Source organism: Emys orbicularis, chromosome 5, assembly GCF_028017835.1.
Source record: "Emys orbicularis isolate rEmyOrb1 chromosome 5, rEmyOrb1.hap1, whole genome shotgun sequence".
Taxonomy (NCBI): domain Eukaryota; kingdom Metazoa; phylum Chordata; order Testudines; family Emydidae; genus Emys; species Emys orbicularis.
This window is the reverse complement of record NC_088687.1, coordinates 146,407,835-146,425,156: the sequence shown is the minus strand read 5'-3', so window position 1 is coordinate 146,425,156 and position 17,322 is coordinate 146,407,835. Positions and strand designations below refer to the sequence as shown.

General features: G+C 65.1%; 1 protein-coding gene across 1 annotated transcript in view; it reads left to right on the top strand.

Moving 5' to 3' along the window:
* Window positions 1–669: 669 nt before the first annotated feature.
* CPXM1 (carboxypeptidase X, M14 family member 1) overlaps window positions 670–17,322 on the top strand; it is a 28,414-nt gene continuing 11,761 nt past the window's right edge. The window contains exons 1-9 of the mRNA XM_065404878.1: window positions 670–886; window positions 2,940–3,047; window positions 9,900–10,009; window positions 11,366–11,505; window positions 11,717–11,801; window positions 13,677–13,827; window positions 15,027–15,115; window positions 15,269–15,392; window positions 16,383–16,579. Of these exons, the coding sequence (XP_065260950.1) occupies window positions 670–886; window positions 2,940–3,047; window positions 9,900–10,009; window positions 11,366–11,505; window positions 11,717–11,801; window positions 13,677–13,827; window positions 15,027–15,115; window positions 15,269–15,392; window positions 16,383–16,579 (1,221 nt within the window). The remainder of the gene's footprint in view (window positions 887–2,939; window positions 3,048–9,899; window positions 10,010–11,365; window positions 11,506–11,716; window positions 11,802–13,676; window positions 13,828–15,026; window positions 15,116–15,268; window positions 15,393–16,382; window positions 16,580–17,322) is intronic.

The window sequence follows — 17,322 nt, the reverse complement described above, 5'->3', positions numbered from 1 at the left end:
AGCGCATGCGGCTCAGTCGCTGCGGCAAGGGGGATCTTCGCGGAGGGAAGCCCCATTTTACAGACGAGGAAACTGAGGCTCCGAGCTGTGAAATGACTGGCCCAAAGCCGGGGGGTGGGATGGCCAGGAATCAGGACTAGAAGGCAGGTCCCCTAGCACCTTTTGGGTGGGGGGCAGCAAAGGCCTGTAGACTCCTGGCCAGAGCCAACGCCCGATGCCATCGCCTAGGAATGATTGTGGGGCTGTCTGTCCTGCCGGCCTTGGACTCCGCGCAGGGGCTGTAGCGCCAGCCCTGGCAGCCCCTCACCCGCGGGCACATTTCGCCCACAGCCCTGGTGCCCTGGGCACGGGCGGCTCCTGGGAGCTTCGCTGGCGGAGTAGGGCAGCAAACAGCAGCAGGCTCGCCCCAGGGAGCAGCGGGGCGGGACCCTGCCCCTGGCTTTGGGGTCTCCGGGGCCCGGGCGCTGCGGGAACCGCCGTCCCCCCTCCAGCCGGGAGCCCAGGCGCTTTTGGCGGGTCCCGCTACTCCGCGCAATGCGGTAGCTGTGTGGCGCCCGGCCGGGGGGCCGGGGGAGGGACCAGCCGCGCTGCGGGCTGAGCGCAACTAGCCAGAGCAGCGCGCCCCGCGTCCGTGTCCGTGCGCCCCGCCTGGCCCCTGCGCCCCTCGCCATGCTGGCCCGGCCCCTGCTGCTCCTCCTGGCCCTGGCCCCCGCAGCCCGCCTGCCCGGCGCGCACGGGGCCCCTGGCCCCGCCACCCTCCGCCCGGGCGGCGAGCGGGAGGTGACGGCGGCACCCGCAGCGCCGAGCACCCAGGGGCAGCTGCGGGAGCCCGTCCCCGAGGGCGAGAGGCTGCGGCTAGCCGAGGAGAAGGCAGCGGGTGGTGAAGGTAGGGGCTGGAGCCCAGCCTGGCACCGGGGGGCTGGGCGCTTGGGGGAGGGGGGTGGGTTCGGGCGGGGTGCTCCAGCCTCCTGCTGTGTGTGGTTGTGTCTCCTGTGGCTGTGTTGGGTCCGTGCACTGTGCGGTGCCAGTTCTCTGCTCTGGGTGCGTTGGGGGTGCGCTCTGCTAGGCTTGGCTTCCCCGTGGGGCTCTCGGGGGTTGTGCTGGGGCACGGGGCGTCCTGCTCGGCGCTGGCTTGCGCTGGGTTTTCTTCGCCGGGGGCGTCCTGTCCTGTGCGGTGCGAGGCATTCCCTGTTGCGGTGCCTTCTGCGCCCGTTTTCTTTCCTGTGGGCTTGTGGGCTGTGTTCTGTGGCCTGGCGCGTGCGCTCTGTGGGGCGTGTTGTGTGGTGCCGGGGTGTTGTGTGCGCTCTGTGGGGCGTGTTGTGTGGTGCCCGTGTATTGTGTGCGCTTTGTGGGGCGTGTTGCGTGGTGCCCGTGTATTGTGTGCGCTTTGTGGGGCGTGTTGCGTGGTGCCCGTGTATTGTGTGCGCTCTGTGGGGCATGTTGCGTGGTGCCCGTGTATTGGGTGCGCTTTGTGGGACGTGTTGCGTGGTGCCCGTGTATTGTGTGCGCTTTGTGGGGCGTGTTGTGTAGTGCCTGTGTATTGTGTGCGCTTTGTGGGGCGTGTTGTGTGGTGCCCGTGTATTGGGTGCGCTTTGTGGGGCGTGTTGCGTGGTGCTGGGGTGTTGTGTGCGCTCTGTGGGGCGTGTTGTGTGGTGCCAGGTGTTGTGTGCTCGTTGTGTGGCTTGGGGGGGCGGGAGCTCTCACTACACAGCATCCCCCAAGAGTGCCCAGCGTGGCGCACCGGACGCTCCCATTGCATTTCTCTGCAGTCACACACAAGCTGTGCGAAGTTGCTGAGAAGCCGAGCTGCGAACAGGCTGCGCCGCGCTGTGTGGGAGCGGGGGCCTCACTTGGCTGCTGGGAACTGGGGTGGGGGGGATCCTTCCCCTGAGTAGCCCGGATCCCCTCACAGGATTTCTTCCCTTTGCTTTGCCTGCAGAGGGGATTGGCTGGCCGGGCTGCTCCCCTTGGCTCTCCCCCAAAGTGCCGGCTGGCTGCCAGCTGGCCTGTCTGTTCCCCACTTGGCCAGCAGCTTTCTGCTGAGCGGGCGATGGGGGAGGCCGTGACGGGCGGATCCTGGCCCAGGGTGATGGACAGGATGCCCCTGAGTCTTGTTCCCAGATCTCAGCACAGCCAGGCCCCTCGCTTCCGGGAGCTGGGCTTGGCTCAGGGGGTGGAGAAGCGACAATGGGATCTCTGAGCTGGGGGCCCAGGGAGAGGAGTCGGGGAGTGGAGCAGAGCGACCGAGCTAACGCAGTCTAGAACCCATCCATGCCCGCTAGCCCCAGCCTCCCCTCCACTGCCAGGTCTCCGGGCGCTCCCCAGGTTCCTCTGGGCTGGGGGGAACTAGCAAGTCTGCGGTCAGGGGATCCCCCACGATCCAACAGCCCTGGGTGCCTCCCTGCTCTGCCACAAACTCCCTAGGGCGCCGGGGCACCAGCCGCCTTCGTGAGATGGGACCCAGCCGCTCCAGGCCGTGTCCCAGGCCCTGCGCTGATGGCCCCTCGTGAGCTCCTCTAGCCGCAGCCGCTGGAGCCGGAGGAACCGAGTTCTGGCCCTGCCGCGGCTGTGCTGCTCCCAGCAGCCGGGACGTGCAGCACAGAGATAGCAATGGAGCTGCTTGGGGGCACTGTGTGTGTCACAGCGGACGGGACCCACAGGCGGTTCCAGCACAGCTGGGCCCCTTGCTCTGGGGCTGAGCTCTGGGGCAGCAGGAAACACCAGTCCCCAGTTGTTCACGAAGGAGCCTTGATCTCTCGGGTTAGAGGGAGCAGCACAATCCTCACAGCCACCCCCCATGGCAGGCCTGGGGCCGGCAGCGCCCTGAATTGCAGCCCCCGCATCCCCCCCTGGCTGCTCGGTCTGGAGCTCGCCCGCTCCGGGCGCCCCCTCCCTGAGGAGGAGCGGGGTGACCGTGTGTCTGGTTTGCCTTTCTCCAGCCAGGGGCACCACGAAAAAACCCGTGCGGGTTAAAGTAGTGAAGAAAAAAGTCTTGAAGAAGAAACCCAAGGCTTCGGGCCAGGGAGCAGCCACCAAGCAGCAGCCACGTACGTACTTCCCCCGCCAGGGGGCGCTGACGCAGCCCGGGTATCCCCGCTGAGCCCCATGCCGTGCCAGCCACTCCACACGGTTCCACTTGGCCAGCGCCGGTCTCGTCTCCAGCTCCCGCACGGCCATACGCACAGTCGAGGGCCTGCGTCCTACGCAGCAGAGACCCCGGGGTCCTGCAGCTCCCTCTGCCCCCGCCCCACCATGACCGCCCCATCCAAGGGAGCAGCCCGGGATTCCTGGTGGGGTTGGGTCTGATACCAAATTCCGTTGATTACACGCTCCCGCTACATTGCCAGCGCCCTGCTCCGTTGCCCGACGCTTACCTGTCTTGCAGAGATGGGCAGGGCCAGCGGGGGCTTGGAAGTGCGGTTGCCACCTGCTCAGGTTTTCCCGGGAGTGTCCCTTGTCCTGGGAAATCTGTCGGGGTGCTGCGTACACACGGCCGGCTGTCTTGCTGGCTCGGGATCAGCCCGGATGTCCTAGTATTTTTGTACCTCCGAGCTGGCAAACCTAACTTGTCCCGCTTGGGAGGCAGATGACACTGCCAAGGGGAGTCAACTCCTTCCTTCTCCCTTTGGGGCACAGGTGACTTTCCATTGTGGAGGAGCAGGGTTGGATTCTTAACCCCCCCACACACCTCAGCAAACCTTGTCAGCAGCCTGGTCCCCCACCCCGTGCCTGCCACTGCAGCCAGCCCCCAGGACCTGCCCGAGCTAGAGGTGTCTGCAGAAATGCAGAGTTACGGCCGTCATTAGACCAGCATTAACACCCCATTGCTCCCGCCCCTCGGCTGCACCCCCCCCCCGCCCTGGGCACCCCGATGGGGACTGCCACGGGCTCACATACCTGTCAAAATGTACCCCCCCCCTGCCCTGGGCACCCCGACGGGGACTGCCACGGGCTCACATACCTGTCAAAATGTCCCCCCCCCCCCCCCGCCCTGGGCACCCCGACGGGGACTGCCACGGGCTCACATACCTGTCAAAATGTACTCACCTCCCTGCCCTGTGCACTGACAAACATCCTCGTGTGCATGCCTGGGCCTGAACCCCCCTCTGTCTCCCCCCCGCACACACTGGCATGTGCACACGCCCCCACATGCACTCTCCCCCCTCCCAGGAGCTCCTGCATGCACATACAGATACCCCCTGTGTGCCCCCGGGGCAGGGCCTCTGAACCTTTCCACAGACGGAGCCAGGGCCAGCCTGGGCTCCCGCAGGTTATCCTTGGAAAGCTGGCGCTGTTGTTTTTCCTTGGGCTTTTGAGGCTTCACGCGGCACTGAGGAGCGTTTCCTGCTCAGCTGCGGTGCAGCCGGGTGGAACGTTGGCAGGAGCCCGCTGCTGACTGGGACGGCCTCGTGAGGCAGCGACGCCAGGGCAGTAGGGCGCCCGCTCTCGCTAGCCCCTGAGGAGCTGTACTGGGGAGATTTCCAGGGAACGTCTAGTGTAGACGCAGCCTCCGAGGACCAAACATGGAGCAAAGCCAAGCCAGGAGCCTTTGGCAGCATCCCAGCAGGAGACGCCGAGTCTCGGGCGCTAGTCTCGGGCTGGGCACATCTGCGAGTGGCAACTGGGCAGTTTCCCCCATCACAGCGGGAGCTGATCACTAGCATGGGGCTGGAGGACATTCCCCTGCAGGGTGCAGTGGGGAGCCACTGTCAATGGGAGCTGTGGGGGTGGCGCCTGCGGACAGGGCAGCGGTGCAGAGCTGTCTGGCTGCGCCTCCGCGTAGGAGCCAGAGGGGGGACATGCCGCTGCTTCTGGGAGCTGCTTGAGGTAAGCGCCACCCAGAGCCTGCACCCCAACCCCTCTCCTGAACCCCAACCCCCTGCCCCAGCCCTGATCCCCCTCCCACACTCCAAACCCCTCGATCCCAGCCTGGAGCCCCCTCCTGTACCCCAAACCTCTCATCCCCAGTCCCACTCCAGAGCCTGCACCCCCACCCAGAGCCCTCACCCCAACCCCAGCCCTGATCCCCCTCCCACCTCTGAACCCCTCAGTCCCAGCCCAGAGCCCCCTCCTGCACCCCAAACCCCTCATCCCCGGCCCCAGCCCAGAGCCCACAGCCCCAGCCAATGCCCTCACCCCCTCCAACCCCCCTGCCCCAGCCCGGTGAAAATGAGCGAGTGAGTGAGGGTTGGGGAGAGCAAGCGACAGAGGGAGGGGAATGGAGTGAGTGGGGGCAGAACCTTGGAGAAGGGGCGGGGCTGGGGGTGGGGCCTCATGGAAGAGGCGGGAAGGGAGCAGGGCAAGGGTGTTCTGTTTGGTGCAATTAGAAAGTTGGCAACCCCAGGATGAGATGGGCACTGGGCTGTTCTGTGAGGCAAATCCTAACCTTGCGATTGCTCCAGGACCTGGGAGCAGCGTTACCTAATGGTTGCTGTTCTCACTGGTCCCCCAGAGAGGGGGGTGTCTCCCAGGGAGACGTACAGCGGCAGGAGGCAGGTGCTAACCCAGCTCAGGGGCAGGCGCTGCCTGGGGGGCCTCATGCCCACGCAGGAGCTAAGCCAGGCCAGTGCTCTCAGGTCTGAGTGAAGCTGGTCTGTGTCACGGACGCACAGATCGTGCCCACTCTTGGCCCCATGCGGTCCGTGGGGGGTGCCCCTTTCAGTGCGACAGCCCTTCTCGGGGGTCCACTCTCTCTCGGGGTCAGGCCCCTCCACCTCCTGGAGCCGCACCTCTCTGAGCCTTAGCACGTCTGTCTCTGCCGTGGGACCCCTCAGGGAGTCCACTCGCTCTGGACCCCCCGGGGCCTCCACCCCCGAAGGGGTTGATGCCACCCTGTTCTCTAGACCGGAGTGACTCTCAGCCAGCGTAAAACAGGAGGATTTATTGAGAGTTGAACACAGCACAGGAAACTCTCAGGGCCTCAGGCCTGGCCTCCCTCAGCCCAGCACATCCCAGTCTCCCCTGCATCCAGGTGGGCTCTGCCTGCTCCCCCTCTCCAGCCCCGAGCCCCCCTGCTTCCCAGCTGGGCTTCTGAGCTCCCCGGCCCCAGGCCCCACCTCTGTCCATTGTCTTCTCTCCAGGTAAACAGGGTCGTAAACTGGGGCATCCTCTCCTCGCTTCTGTCCTCTGGCTGGAACCGGCTGGTTAGGTCACTGGCTCCTCACTCTGCAGGCCATTGTCCTCCCACTGGCCAGAACCGGCTGCGATTCCTGAGCTGGGTCTCCGGTCCGGTCGCTGGGTATCCATCCTCCAGGCCATTGGCTGGGGTCCCACGTTCCCTCTCCGGTCCTCTGTAACAACAAACTCCCTCTCCCCTCCCCTCGTTAAACCAGTAACACCCAGGGAAACTGAGTCCCACCCCCTCCGCATGCAAACCATTGAAACCCCACCGAAAACAAGAAAACAAACAAGAAAATCCCACACTTCGTCAGTCTGCAGCATTACCGGGCCGGATCTGCTGCAGGGGCCCTCGCTGCGTGCAGGGGCCCTTGCTGCGTCCAAGGGCTGACCGGGCCAGAGGGCCCCGCAGCTGGGGGAAGCAGTTGGCCGAGGCCCTGTCAGAACTGGGGACTCGCACAGGAGCACAGAGGAGGGGCGTGCAAAGCCGCAGGGCCTGATCTCCAGTCCCCGAGCCTCCTGCACCACGTGACCTTAGCCCAGGCAAAGAGGTGCTGCCCAGAGACGCCAAGGCGCTGGTGGGTGCTCAGGGGCCGGGGCTGGGTGCTGAGGGCAGGAACTCCTGGCGTCCACGTGGCCTAGTGGCTGCTACTGCCATGAGGTCTAGACCTCGCTCGGATTCAGCGTGATGGGCTCAGCCAGGTGCTGTCCCTGCCTTGGCGGCGCCAAAGTGCTGGTCCGGAGGACGCGGGAGTCGCACCGGGAGCGGAGTGACTGGTCCCCAGGGGGATTTCAGCTCCACAAACGCACTCGCGGGCCGGGCAGAGCCGAGCCACGTCCCCGGCTGCTCGAAGCTCCGGCAGTGGCACAGTAGGGGCAGGGAACCCGCCTGCGTCCCTGGCAAGGCAGCTGAACCGCAGGGCGGGCTCGCTCCGTAGGTCTGAGAGCGTGGCCGGGGCGTAGAGAAGACGAGATCGCTTCCCCTGCGGAGAGGGAGCCGTGGCTGGGAGGAAGAGGAAGCCGAAGGCGCCGCTCCAGGCTGCTGGGATCAGGCTCGGGCGTTCCCGGGAGAAACGGGGCTCGGGTCGGGCTGCAGAGGCAGGAGGGAGGCTGCTCGCCCCGCAGCAGGTCGGAGAAGCCCAGTTCCCCGGGCTCATCCCTGCGTCTCCACATGTGCCCAGGGCAGCCCCAGGGAGGCAGTGAAAGAGCCCGGGTGGCATTGGCCCTGCCACAGCTGTGGGGGAGGGAGGGTGTATGACCCCGCTGGGCAAAGACCTCGTGAGAGCCACTCCCAGCCTGTGGCTGGCCCGGCGCGGCTCTCCCATCGCAGGGCCTGCTGGCTCCCATGCTTGGGCTGTAGCACTAGTGGGGGGGGAGGGGTTTGTGTCCGAGTCACCCTGCGGGATCCCCTCTCTTCCCAGCATCTCCAGGGCGCCATCAGTGAGTCTGGGTGCCAGGGAGTTCCCAGCACTTCCCTTTTTACCCCCCGCCCTCTGAGCAACGACCAGAGGGGGCGCCACAGAGCAGTGCAGTTACCTGCCTCCCCCGCAGGGCCTAGCCCAGCCTGCAGCGGGAGGTTCCACAGGGGAACAGCTGTGACTGGCCTGGCCCCATCCTCCGCACAGACCCCCTGGGATTGCGCCAGCTGTGCCGGGATATGATGGCTCTTTGACTCATCCTCACAGGCTGTGGTTGTGGTTTCAGCACTCCGTTGTTCTCTGGTATCCGCTGGCCTGATCTCCGGCAGCGCTTGTGTCTCCAGCAGTGTGTTTGGCTCCAGGCTGGGCTGAGTGTGCTGCGCTCTTCCTGGGGTGGGGAGCGGGGGAAGACCCCACCCGGGAGCTCGTTCTGAGTCCTGGCCGGAGGAGAACTGAAGCAGGCTGGCCTCACGGCTGTGTGCAGCCCCCTGGATCCAGGGGATCCCCACGGACTTTGTGCGCAGTGTAACAATAAATAATTCCCGTCCCTAGCACTAACACAGCGTTCTGGGTGGTGCAAACAGCTGTGCCTGCACTCCACCCAGCCGTGAAATGCTGCAGCCACCTCTGGGGGGGGGGGGGGAGCACGGCCGCTGCTCAATAGGCCGAGTAACCCTGCAGTAATGTAGGCCAGGCAGCGAGGAGGAATGCCGGATGCGGTTTAAACTGCTGGGGGAATCAGGAAAGCTGAATGTAACCGGCAGGCTGGAGTTGGCTGGAACGCTGGGGTTAGCCCGGGGGCGTTAGCGACGGCACGGCTGGCTCCGGTACTGAAGTCGCTCGGCTCTGGCTCTGGCTCTGGGGGCAGATGTGTGAGCCCCTAGACTCATTCCCTGCTGATGATGGTGGCACTGTCTGTGCTGCCTGCAGCCTCTGTGACAGCCAAGACATGAGGTCTCCAAGCCAGCAGCCCAGCACCCCGTAGCAGCAAACCGGGCCCTGGGCTCTGTATCGGCTCCGAGAAAGAGCTCATCAAACACACTGAAACCAAGCAAAGGGAAACAGGAGGAAATACTTCCATCTCTCAGGCTGCAGGGTGTCACGGAGTCCCCGGGCGATGCTCTGGAACTGCTCCCCACAAAGCCAGTCAGGACTTTGGGGAGCCTCCTCTCCCTCGGAGCAGACCGTCTTCAGGGCAAGAAGCTCACACGGCTTCACCTCCTGGGTCTCTCCTGGGAGCATTCAGCATATGCCCCTCCGTGCGCTTCCCACAGCGAGTCCGCCCAGGCGGGGTCCTGGGGAAGCCAAAGGGTTCTGCACCCCCCACTTCGCAGTCAGACGTGACTCTCGGCCAGTAAAACAGAGGTTTATTAGACGACAGGAACACGGTCTAAAACAGAGCTTGTAGGTCCAGCGAACGGGACCCCTCCGCCGGGTCCATTCTGGGGCCCAGCGAGGCAGACCCCCCGTCTGCCCTCCCTTCCAGTCCCCAGCTAGCTCCAAACTCCCCTCCAGCCCCTCCTTCTCTGGGCTTTGTCTCTTTCCCAGGCCAGGAGGTCACCTGATCCCTTTGTCTCCAACACCTTCAGTTGGCACCTTTGCAGAGGAGGGGCCCAGGCCATCAGTTGCTAGGAGACAGAGTGTCGGGCATTTATGTACACTGGCCCTTTGCTCTGCAGCAACCATACACCCTTATCCCACCACCTAGATACTTAAGAACTGCATAGGGGAAACTGAGGAATACATTAAGAACAGTCCCACTTCGTCACACAGGGTAACCCCCATTGTTGAGCACTTACCCCTAGACCCACTGCAGCACTGGAGAATAGGCCGCAGGGAATACCCGTACCGCCCGGGCCTAGGGCAGCAGAGAGGACAGGGAGTTGGGAGTGTGGAGCTCTGCCCCGCGGGTACATCTGGGGGAGTTTGCAGTCAGTGCCGGGGAGGGCTCTGGAGATTAAAGGCTCTGAGCAGGGCTCACTGGGGCCCGGGTGATGCTAAGTGCAGAGGGCGGCAGGGTCCAGCCAGATTTGGTACTGGCTGTCACCCAGACCATGGGCCCCTGGACATCACATCGCACTTGACGCCAGCCAGTGAGAGAAGGAGAGAGATTGTCCCTGACACCCCAGGGTGCCCAGCCTGGCTAGTCTGCCCCTGGGTGGGGTCTCCCCATTGTTCAGGGGATGGGATTCCAGGGGGAGCGGCTCCTGGCCCGGCCTCCCTCTCCTCCTGCCCCTGTTGCTGGCCGAGGCTCCAGGGAGGAGAGGTTTGTTTGCAGGCCACTGGAGTTGCACCAAGGATGCCTTTGGCCCCTCTGGCTTTTAAGCTGATTTTCTTTCCTTTCCCCCTTCGGCCTCCCACCAGAATGTCCCCCGCTGGGGCTGGAGTCTCTGAGGGTGTCGGACTTCCAGCTACGAGCCTCCAGCATCAAGCGCTACGGACTGGGTGCCCACCGGGGACGCCTCAATATACAGGTGTGCTGTGCCGGGGGGAGGGGGGAGCCCTTTCCTTCAGAGCGAGGCCTCTCTGTCACGGAGTGTGGGGGGACACAAGGCCCTGCACCCCCAGCTTCCTGCGATTTACCATGACTCTCAGCCAGCCAGTAACGCAGAAGGTTTATTTAGATGACAGGAACACAGTCCAAGACAGGTCTTGCAGGCACAGACAACAGGACCCCCCTCAGTTAGGTCCATCTTGGGGTCCCAGGGCACCACAGCCCCCTTGGGAGGTCAGAGCCCTGTCTGCCTCCCAGCCATTCCACCAGCCAGCTCCTGAAACTCTCCCTTCAGCGACCCCTCCCACAGCCTTTGTTCAGTTTCCCGGGCAAAGGTGTCACCTGGCCTCTAACCCCTTCCTGGGTTCTCATGTTACATGCTCAGGTATCTTACCTCAAGGCCAGTCTCCCATCCCCCAGTGCAGACCGTCCTAGCCAACCTCCCCTGCCTTCCCAGCCAACACTCCCCACTCAGCATTCAAAGACCACATTAAGAACAGTCCCAGTTCGTCACACTCTCCTAGCCCACATGGCAGTTACCTGGCCACCAGCTGGGCGTCGTCTCCCTCCAGGGGCTCTGGGGTGCCATCCTGACAGCTCCAAAGAGGACGGCTCCTGGCTGCAGCCCCAGCCCCCTCATGTAACTCTCTCCCCCCCAGCAGGGTTACCCCATCTGTCCCCTACACTAGCCTCTTCACTGCGCCGTCTTCCACTGGAGGGCAAGAAACCTCCCGCGGCAGCTGGCTAAAGGGTCCTGCTGAGCATTTCCCCTCCCCAGTAGGGGGCGCCACCATCAGGCACCAAAATGTACATAATGACCCGGCAGCCCCCCGTGCCTTTCCATTTCATTCAGAGCCGGAGAACTGGACCCGTTTCTGCGGGGAGGGTTGGGGGGAGTTCTGCACAGCTCTGTGGATTTCCCCACTGAAACCAGGGCTCTGTTTTCTAGCCAGGATGTGGGGATTTGGGGTGGGAAGCTGCCCCGTTGCCGGTAGCACGGTGGCTCCCGCTGGCCTGCGCCCCGGACGTGGGGGAGCGCTCGTGACATCTGGCCCAAGTTGCTGAGACTAGTCAGACCTGCGCAGAGCTGGTGAATTTCCCTGCAGTTCTGGGGGGGGCGATGAGCCACAGGGCTGGCTTGGGCTGGGTTACCTGTTCACAGTAGCGTTCGCTATCTCGGGCAGGGCAGTCCCTGCCGTGGGGAGCCCCAAGGAGCCCAGCTCCCCGGGGTGCTGGCAAGGGAACTCCCAGCGCACAGCTTCCCGCGCTCCGCGGCTGCCCCCACAGTGACCTCCCGCCGCTCTCTGTCGCCCCCCCCCCCCCCCCCCTGCCGCAGTCCGGGATTCACGACGGTGACTTCTACGACGGAGGCTGGTGTGCCGGCCACGAGGACCGGGACCAGTGGCTGGAGATCGATGCCCGGCGGCCGACCCGTTTCACCGGCGTCATCACACAGGGCCTGAACTCCATCTGGACGTAAGCAGCGAGTGAAGGGGAGGGGAGAGCGCGGGGTGATGGATCCGGGGCCGCAGCCACTGGCTGGGTCAGCGAGCCCCTCATCGTGGTATCTAGGCTCTCGGACAGCTCTTGTGTGGCTATCAGTGAAGGGGACCAGGGTCCCTATAAACCCCTCAGTGCTGGTGACTGACCCCACCGCTGATTCTCTCTCCCCCTCTTCCCCATGTAGTTACGACTGGGTGACCTCCTACAAAGTCCAGTTCAGTAACGACACACACAGCTGGCAGCCAGGCAGGAACGGGACGGAGGAGGTGGTGAGTGGGGGCGCCCCAGCCCTGGGGCATCGCGGGGATGGGAGGCTGGTGGGGCAGGCGGCCAAGGCGACGGGCCAGCACCGGGGCGAATGGGCTTTTTACAGTCGGTGGCTGTGGGTGGCAGCGCCTGCCGGGGCCTCGAGGACTTGGGGACGGAGGTGCGGGGTCAGAGCCTCCGGATTTCGCTGAGCTGTGCGCGGCCCCCCACGGGCACGGGCAGGGCACTGGGCACTTTAAGCGACATTTGCTGCCCTGGAGTCTGGGGTCAGGCTGTGCCAGGCCAGACCCCCATCCTGAGGGCGCCTCTCACTCACCTCGGGGGCCTTTCCCCCAGCAGCAGGAGTCGTGACAGCCCCCCAATGGGACCGGACCCCTCCCTGCTCCCCGCAGCCCTCTCCCGGCACCAGCCAGTCTGCGGAGGGTTAATAGAGCTGCGTGGGCTGGGCTGGTTTGTAGCTCATCCTGTGCGCCCCCCCCCCCCACCTCCCAGCATCAGCTGGGCTCCATCCTCAGCACAAAGAGCTTCTGTCTGGCGGGGGGGGGGGGGGGGGGGGGAGAGAGAGAAACGGCCAGAGCTCCAGGGCAGCTCTGCTTCCCCTGGCAGCCCCCAGCCCCGGGCAAAATCCCTCCCTCCCGGGCTGGAGGGGGTGAGTGTGTGTGTGTCCATGCGTGTAAATAAATCAGTGCAGTGCGTGTGAATACATGCTGTGTGTGTGTGTTTGTGTAAATCAGTGCACTGTGTGTGTAAATAAATCAGTGCAGTGTGTGTGTGTGTGTGTACAGACGTGCAGTGTGTGTGTGTGTACAGACGTGCAGTGTGTGTGTGTGTGTGTGTGTGTGTGTGTGTGTGTACAGACGTGCAGTGTGTGTGTCCGCACTATAGAATTAGCTGTGCTCTGACCTCTTCCTGCCCAATCTTTTGGGAAAGAACTGAGTTTGGAAACAGGCAGAAAGCAATCAGCCTGGCGGGGGGAGGGGAGGAACCGGCAGCTCCCAGCCCCCTCTGCACTAGGGGGAGACGCTGGTCCCGCCTGGCTCGTCCCATCTCACTGGCGCCCCCGAGAGGGAGCCAGCCCCCCTGGGGAGGGCAGTGGGGGTGGGCTTGTGGCTGAGCGGTGAGTGGGTGTCTGTGAGAGTCCCACACTGCACTCTGCGGCTCTCTCCCTGGGGAGCTCTGAGCTGGCACGGGCCCCGGCGGGCGCCTGGAGCCCTGTTGGCCCGGGGCAGAGCAGCTGTTGGTTTCCCTGGGGTTTGGCACGTCCCTGTGGCACAAGCCTGGGTCTGGTGCCAGGTTCCAGCCTCTCGCAGGCAGCTCGGGTTGAATGGGAGCCAGGGGGAGCAGGCAGGGGCTGGGGCGGACGTAACCCTTTGGGTTCTGATCCCGGGCCCTCGGAGCTGCCAACTGGGCAATGCGGACGTTGGACCCAGCCGCTGCTTCTCTAGTGCCAGGCGACACGGCGCGGCTCTCGCTGCCTGGCAGTCCAGAGTCCCGGGAGCCTGGGAGAATCCCGGCTTGTGTTTGAAGAAGGACTCAGCATCCCGCCCCAGGTGGAGGGCTGGGCGTGTGGCCTGGAGAGCGCTCTGGGCAATGGAGGCAGTGGGCCACGAGGCGAGTGGGCGCTGTCCTGCTCAGAGCAAGGGGAGATCCGGTCTGGGGCGCAGGCAGGAGGTCAGTGACTCCAAGGGCAGGGGGCAGCATGGGGGAGCCCTGCTCCGGCTGCTGGGGGGGTGCAGGGCTGGAGGCCCTGGGCCTGGCACGCCAGCCCCTGTCACCAACACCCACCTCCCCCAGAAGGACGAGTATTTATAACGGGGATAAGAATGAGCCTCGCAAGCAGCCGAAGGCCACGGCCGCGTCCGTCTGTCTGTCTCTAGGTGTTCCTGGGGAACAAGGACCCCGAGACGCCCGTGCTCAATGCCCTCCCCACCCCGGTGGTGGCGCGCTACATCCGCATCAACCCCCAGACCTGGTTTGAGAATGGCACCATCTGCCTGAGGGCGGAGATCCTGGGCTGCCCCTTGCCAGGTAGGACGCGCTGCTGGGGTGGGCTTGTCCCTGCGCTCTCCCTCCGAGAGGCCGTCTGGCCAGGCCTGTCCGGCTTCCCCTTCGTTCTGTTGTGTGGCATCAAGCCGGGGCCCTTTGCTCTCGGTCCCTCTGGCCTGTCTCCTCCGCAGCCCTCTGTCTTGCCAGCAGCCCCAGGTCCCCGGCCGGGCTGGCACTGCGAGCACAGACCCCGAATGGTCTGGGACGGGGCTGTCCGAGAAATGCCTCTCACCCAACAGACCTGCCAGGTCGTGCACAGCAACACAGGAACCGCAGTCCTTTTAAGCCAGGCTCTGGCAGTGACCTGTACCAGCTGCTTGAGAGAGTCCCTGAGGGATGGGATAACCTGCCGATGGCAACGTTCCCTCCTGACCACCCAGGAGCTATAGGCCAGGTCAAGCCCTGAAGCATGAACATTTCTATCCCTCCCGGCGCGCTCGGGTATTTTAAAGTATTTACTGGTATAATTCTGGGTCATCTTGTTCTCCTGGAGGTGCTGGCCATGCCCTGTAGTTTAGGGTGAGTTTTGCACTTAAAGCAGGGATATAGCCTCTGTTCCGGAGGAAAAAGACTGTATCCTCCCACGCCGGGCAGCCCGGACTCTGAGCCCAGCACGCATGGGCTGAGGTGTTACACGTGGATCCGTGAATTAGGTTGTGAACAAAAATGAATTCTGAAAATGGGTCCTTTAAGAAACGCAGCCCGCAGCGTCAGACCCGTTTTGTCCCTCTTGACATCAGCTCAGGTATTGGCTGTTTACACACAGAGCGGCTGAGAGGTGGATCTGGAGCAAGGGATAGATTTGTACGTAACTTTTTAGGCTGACTGGTCATTTTTTGCCGTTATTCGCCATAAGGGGGAGTTTCTCTATCAGCAGAGGCTGCACAATAATCTTCGTTAGCGACGCTTGGGGAGAACTGCCCTCTTCCCAAAATGGTGGCCGCCTCTCCTTGTTCTAAACGGGACGCAAGCCAACCTCAGCGAAGGGCCTTCTCAGACCGGAAAGAGGCCGTGGGCTGCCCTTAGCCAAGATGGCCGCTGCCTTCATCCAGCTGCTGAGGGCAGCTTCACCTGGCCCCAGCTGGGGAGAATGGGGGCTGGCGGCCCGCGGGCAAACACGGGAGCGCTTGGTGCCTGGACCTGGTGCCGGCCCCGAATTTCACGCCCGACTCTCCCTGCAGACCCCAACAACATCTACTCCTGGGAGAACGAGCCGGTGGCGACCGACAAGCTGGACTTCAGGCATCACAACTACAAGGAGATGAGAAAGGTACGTTCCCTTCGCTCCCTGCCTCCACACGGCTGGGGCAGGCAGCTCCCGCCCTCTGCCCACCCCTTGCGGTGCCCGCCACCGGCAGGGAAGGCAGGCACGCGTTGGCCAGCCCCGGCAGGAGAGGCTAGCCATGCCCCTTGCCCTTCACAGCTGATGAAGGAGGTGAACGAGGAGTGCCCCAACATCACCCGGGTCTACAGCATCGGGAAGAGCTACCTGGGCCTGAAGATGTACGTGATGGAGATCTCGGACAACCCCGGGCAGCACGAGTTGGGTGAGTCCCCGCAGCACGGGGCAGAGGGGAGACGCCGCCGGCACCGCTTCCCCGCCGCACCCCCAGCGCTGGCGGACGGAGAGGGAGAGCTCGGGTTGCTGCCCCTCGTGCCACGCACAGAGAGTCCCATTTTGGTTGGGGGGACGTCCATCTACACCCCTGCTCTGCTGCCCCATGTCCCACGAGGCTGGCCTGGCTGAACTCCACCCCGAGCCAGGGCGCCCCGCTGAGTCTGCCCCCACAGACACACTCCTAGAGCCAGGGACCCTGCTGGGTCTGCCCCCAGACACGCCCCCCTAGAGCCAGGGCACCGCTGAGTCTGCCCCCACAGCCACCCTCCCAGAGCCAGGGCACCTGCGGAGTCTGCCCCCAGAGACACCCCCCAGAGCCAGGGTGCCCCTCTGAGTCTGCCCCCAGGCGCCCTCCCCCCCCGAGCAAGGGTGCCCCACTGAGTCTGCCCCCAGACACCCTGCTAGAGCCAGGGCGCTGCTGAGTCTGACCCCAGACACCACCCTAGAGCCAGGGCGCCCCGCTGAGTCTGCCCCCACAGACACCCCCCAGAGCCAGGGCGCCCCGCTGAGTCTGCCCCCACAGACGTCCCCAGACCCGGGGCACCCACTGAGTCTGCCCCCAGACACCCCCAGGGCCAGGGCGCCTCCCTGCCTGGAGTGTGTGAGGCTCTCCCCTAGCTGTTGTGTCCCACATTCAGTGTGTCCTGCCCCTTCTGGGGACGCAGGCAGCACGAACTCCCCCTCCAGAGCCTCAGGCCCAGCTGGCCCCGGCTCCCCGTCTGGCCCAGCATGGAGCTGTTCCTGGAGCCAGTCTCTGCGTCGCTTCCCCCGGGAGTCTGGCATGTGGGGGGATTTCCCAGGCGTCCAGCGGCCCCGGGGAGCGGGCGGGGTTGGCCGCGCTCTCAGCCTGGTGCCTGGAGGGTGGCGCCGGGCGGGCGGGCAGCAGGCTCGTGGGCAGCTGGCTGCGTGTCGCCGGCAGGGGAGCCGGAGTTCCGCTACGTGGCCGGGATGCACGGGAACGAGGTGCTGGGCCGCGAACTCCTGCTCAACCTGATGCAGTACCTGTGCGGCGAGTACACCCGGGGCAACCCCCGCGTCGTCCGGCTGGTGAGCGAGACCCGCATCCACCTGCTGCCCTCCATGAACCCCGACGGCTACGAGACGGCCTACAAGCTGGTAGGGCCCGCGGGGGCCCGCGCCCAGGGGAGGGCAGCTCCGGCCGGGCGTCGCCACTGCTGGGCCCGGGGGACCCATGGGCATGGCCTCACCGCCACTCAGGGGCCCCCGCGGACGCAGGGCAGCGCCACTGCCGGGCTCCGGGGAACAGGCAGTACAGCCGCACTGGGCACCAGCCGGGTTGGCTCCGAGAGGGGTGCCCTGGGAATCCCGGCCTGGCGACGGGGCTGGGTCCCTCTCTGCGCCCTGCCAATGCAGGGCCGGGCGGGGGCTGAACGCCCGCACGCTCTGCTCCCGTGAAGCCAGCAGGAGGCGCTCTCAGCACGCCCGGCCGGCACTGTTCAGTGCTGCTGGCAGGTGCTGGTACGGCAGAGGCCGCCCCCAGGCAGGAACATGGGCAGGGCGCTCGGGAACTTGAACCCAGTTCGCTCCTGGGGCGAGGCAGCTGAGCGGCGTGTGCCTGCAGGGGCCCGGCGGGGAGCAGGGAGTGGGCCAGAGGGGCCTGGCGGGCTCTAGGGGGACGGCTCCATGAACGGCGCTAGGGGCTGGCCGTGGAGTGCCCCGGCTGAGGGCAGTGAGGGTGATGGGGATCCCAACGCAGACGCACGGGGAGGAAGGGGGGGCGAGATGGGATGGGGGGCAGATGATGAGGAGGGAGGGGGCCGGAAGGGGGCGCGAGGGCCCCTCTGGCTGGTGAGGGCTGGGCTGTCCGGGAGGGAGGGAGGCAGACGGGGGTGGGAGGG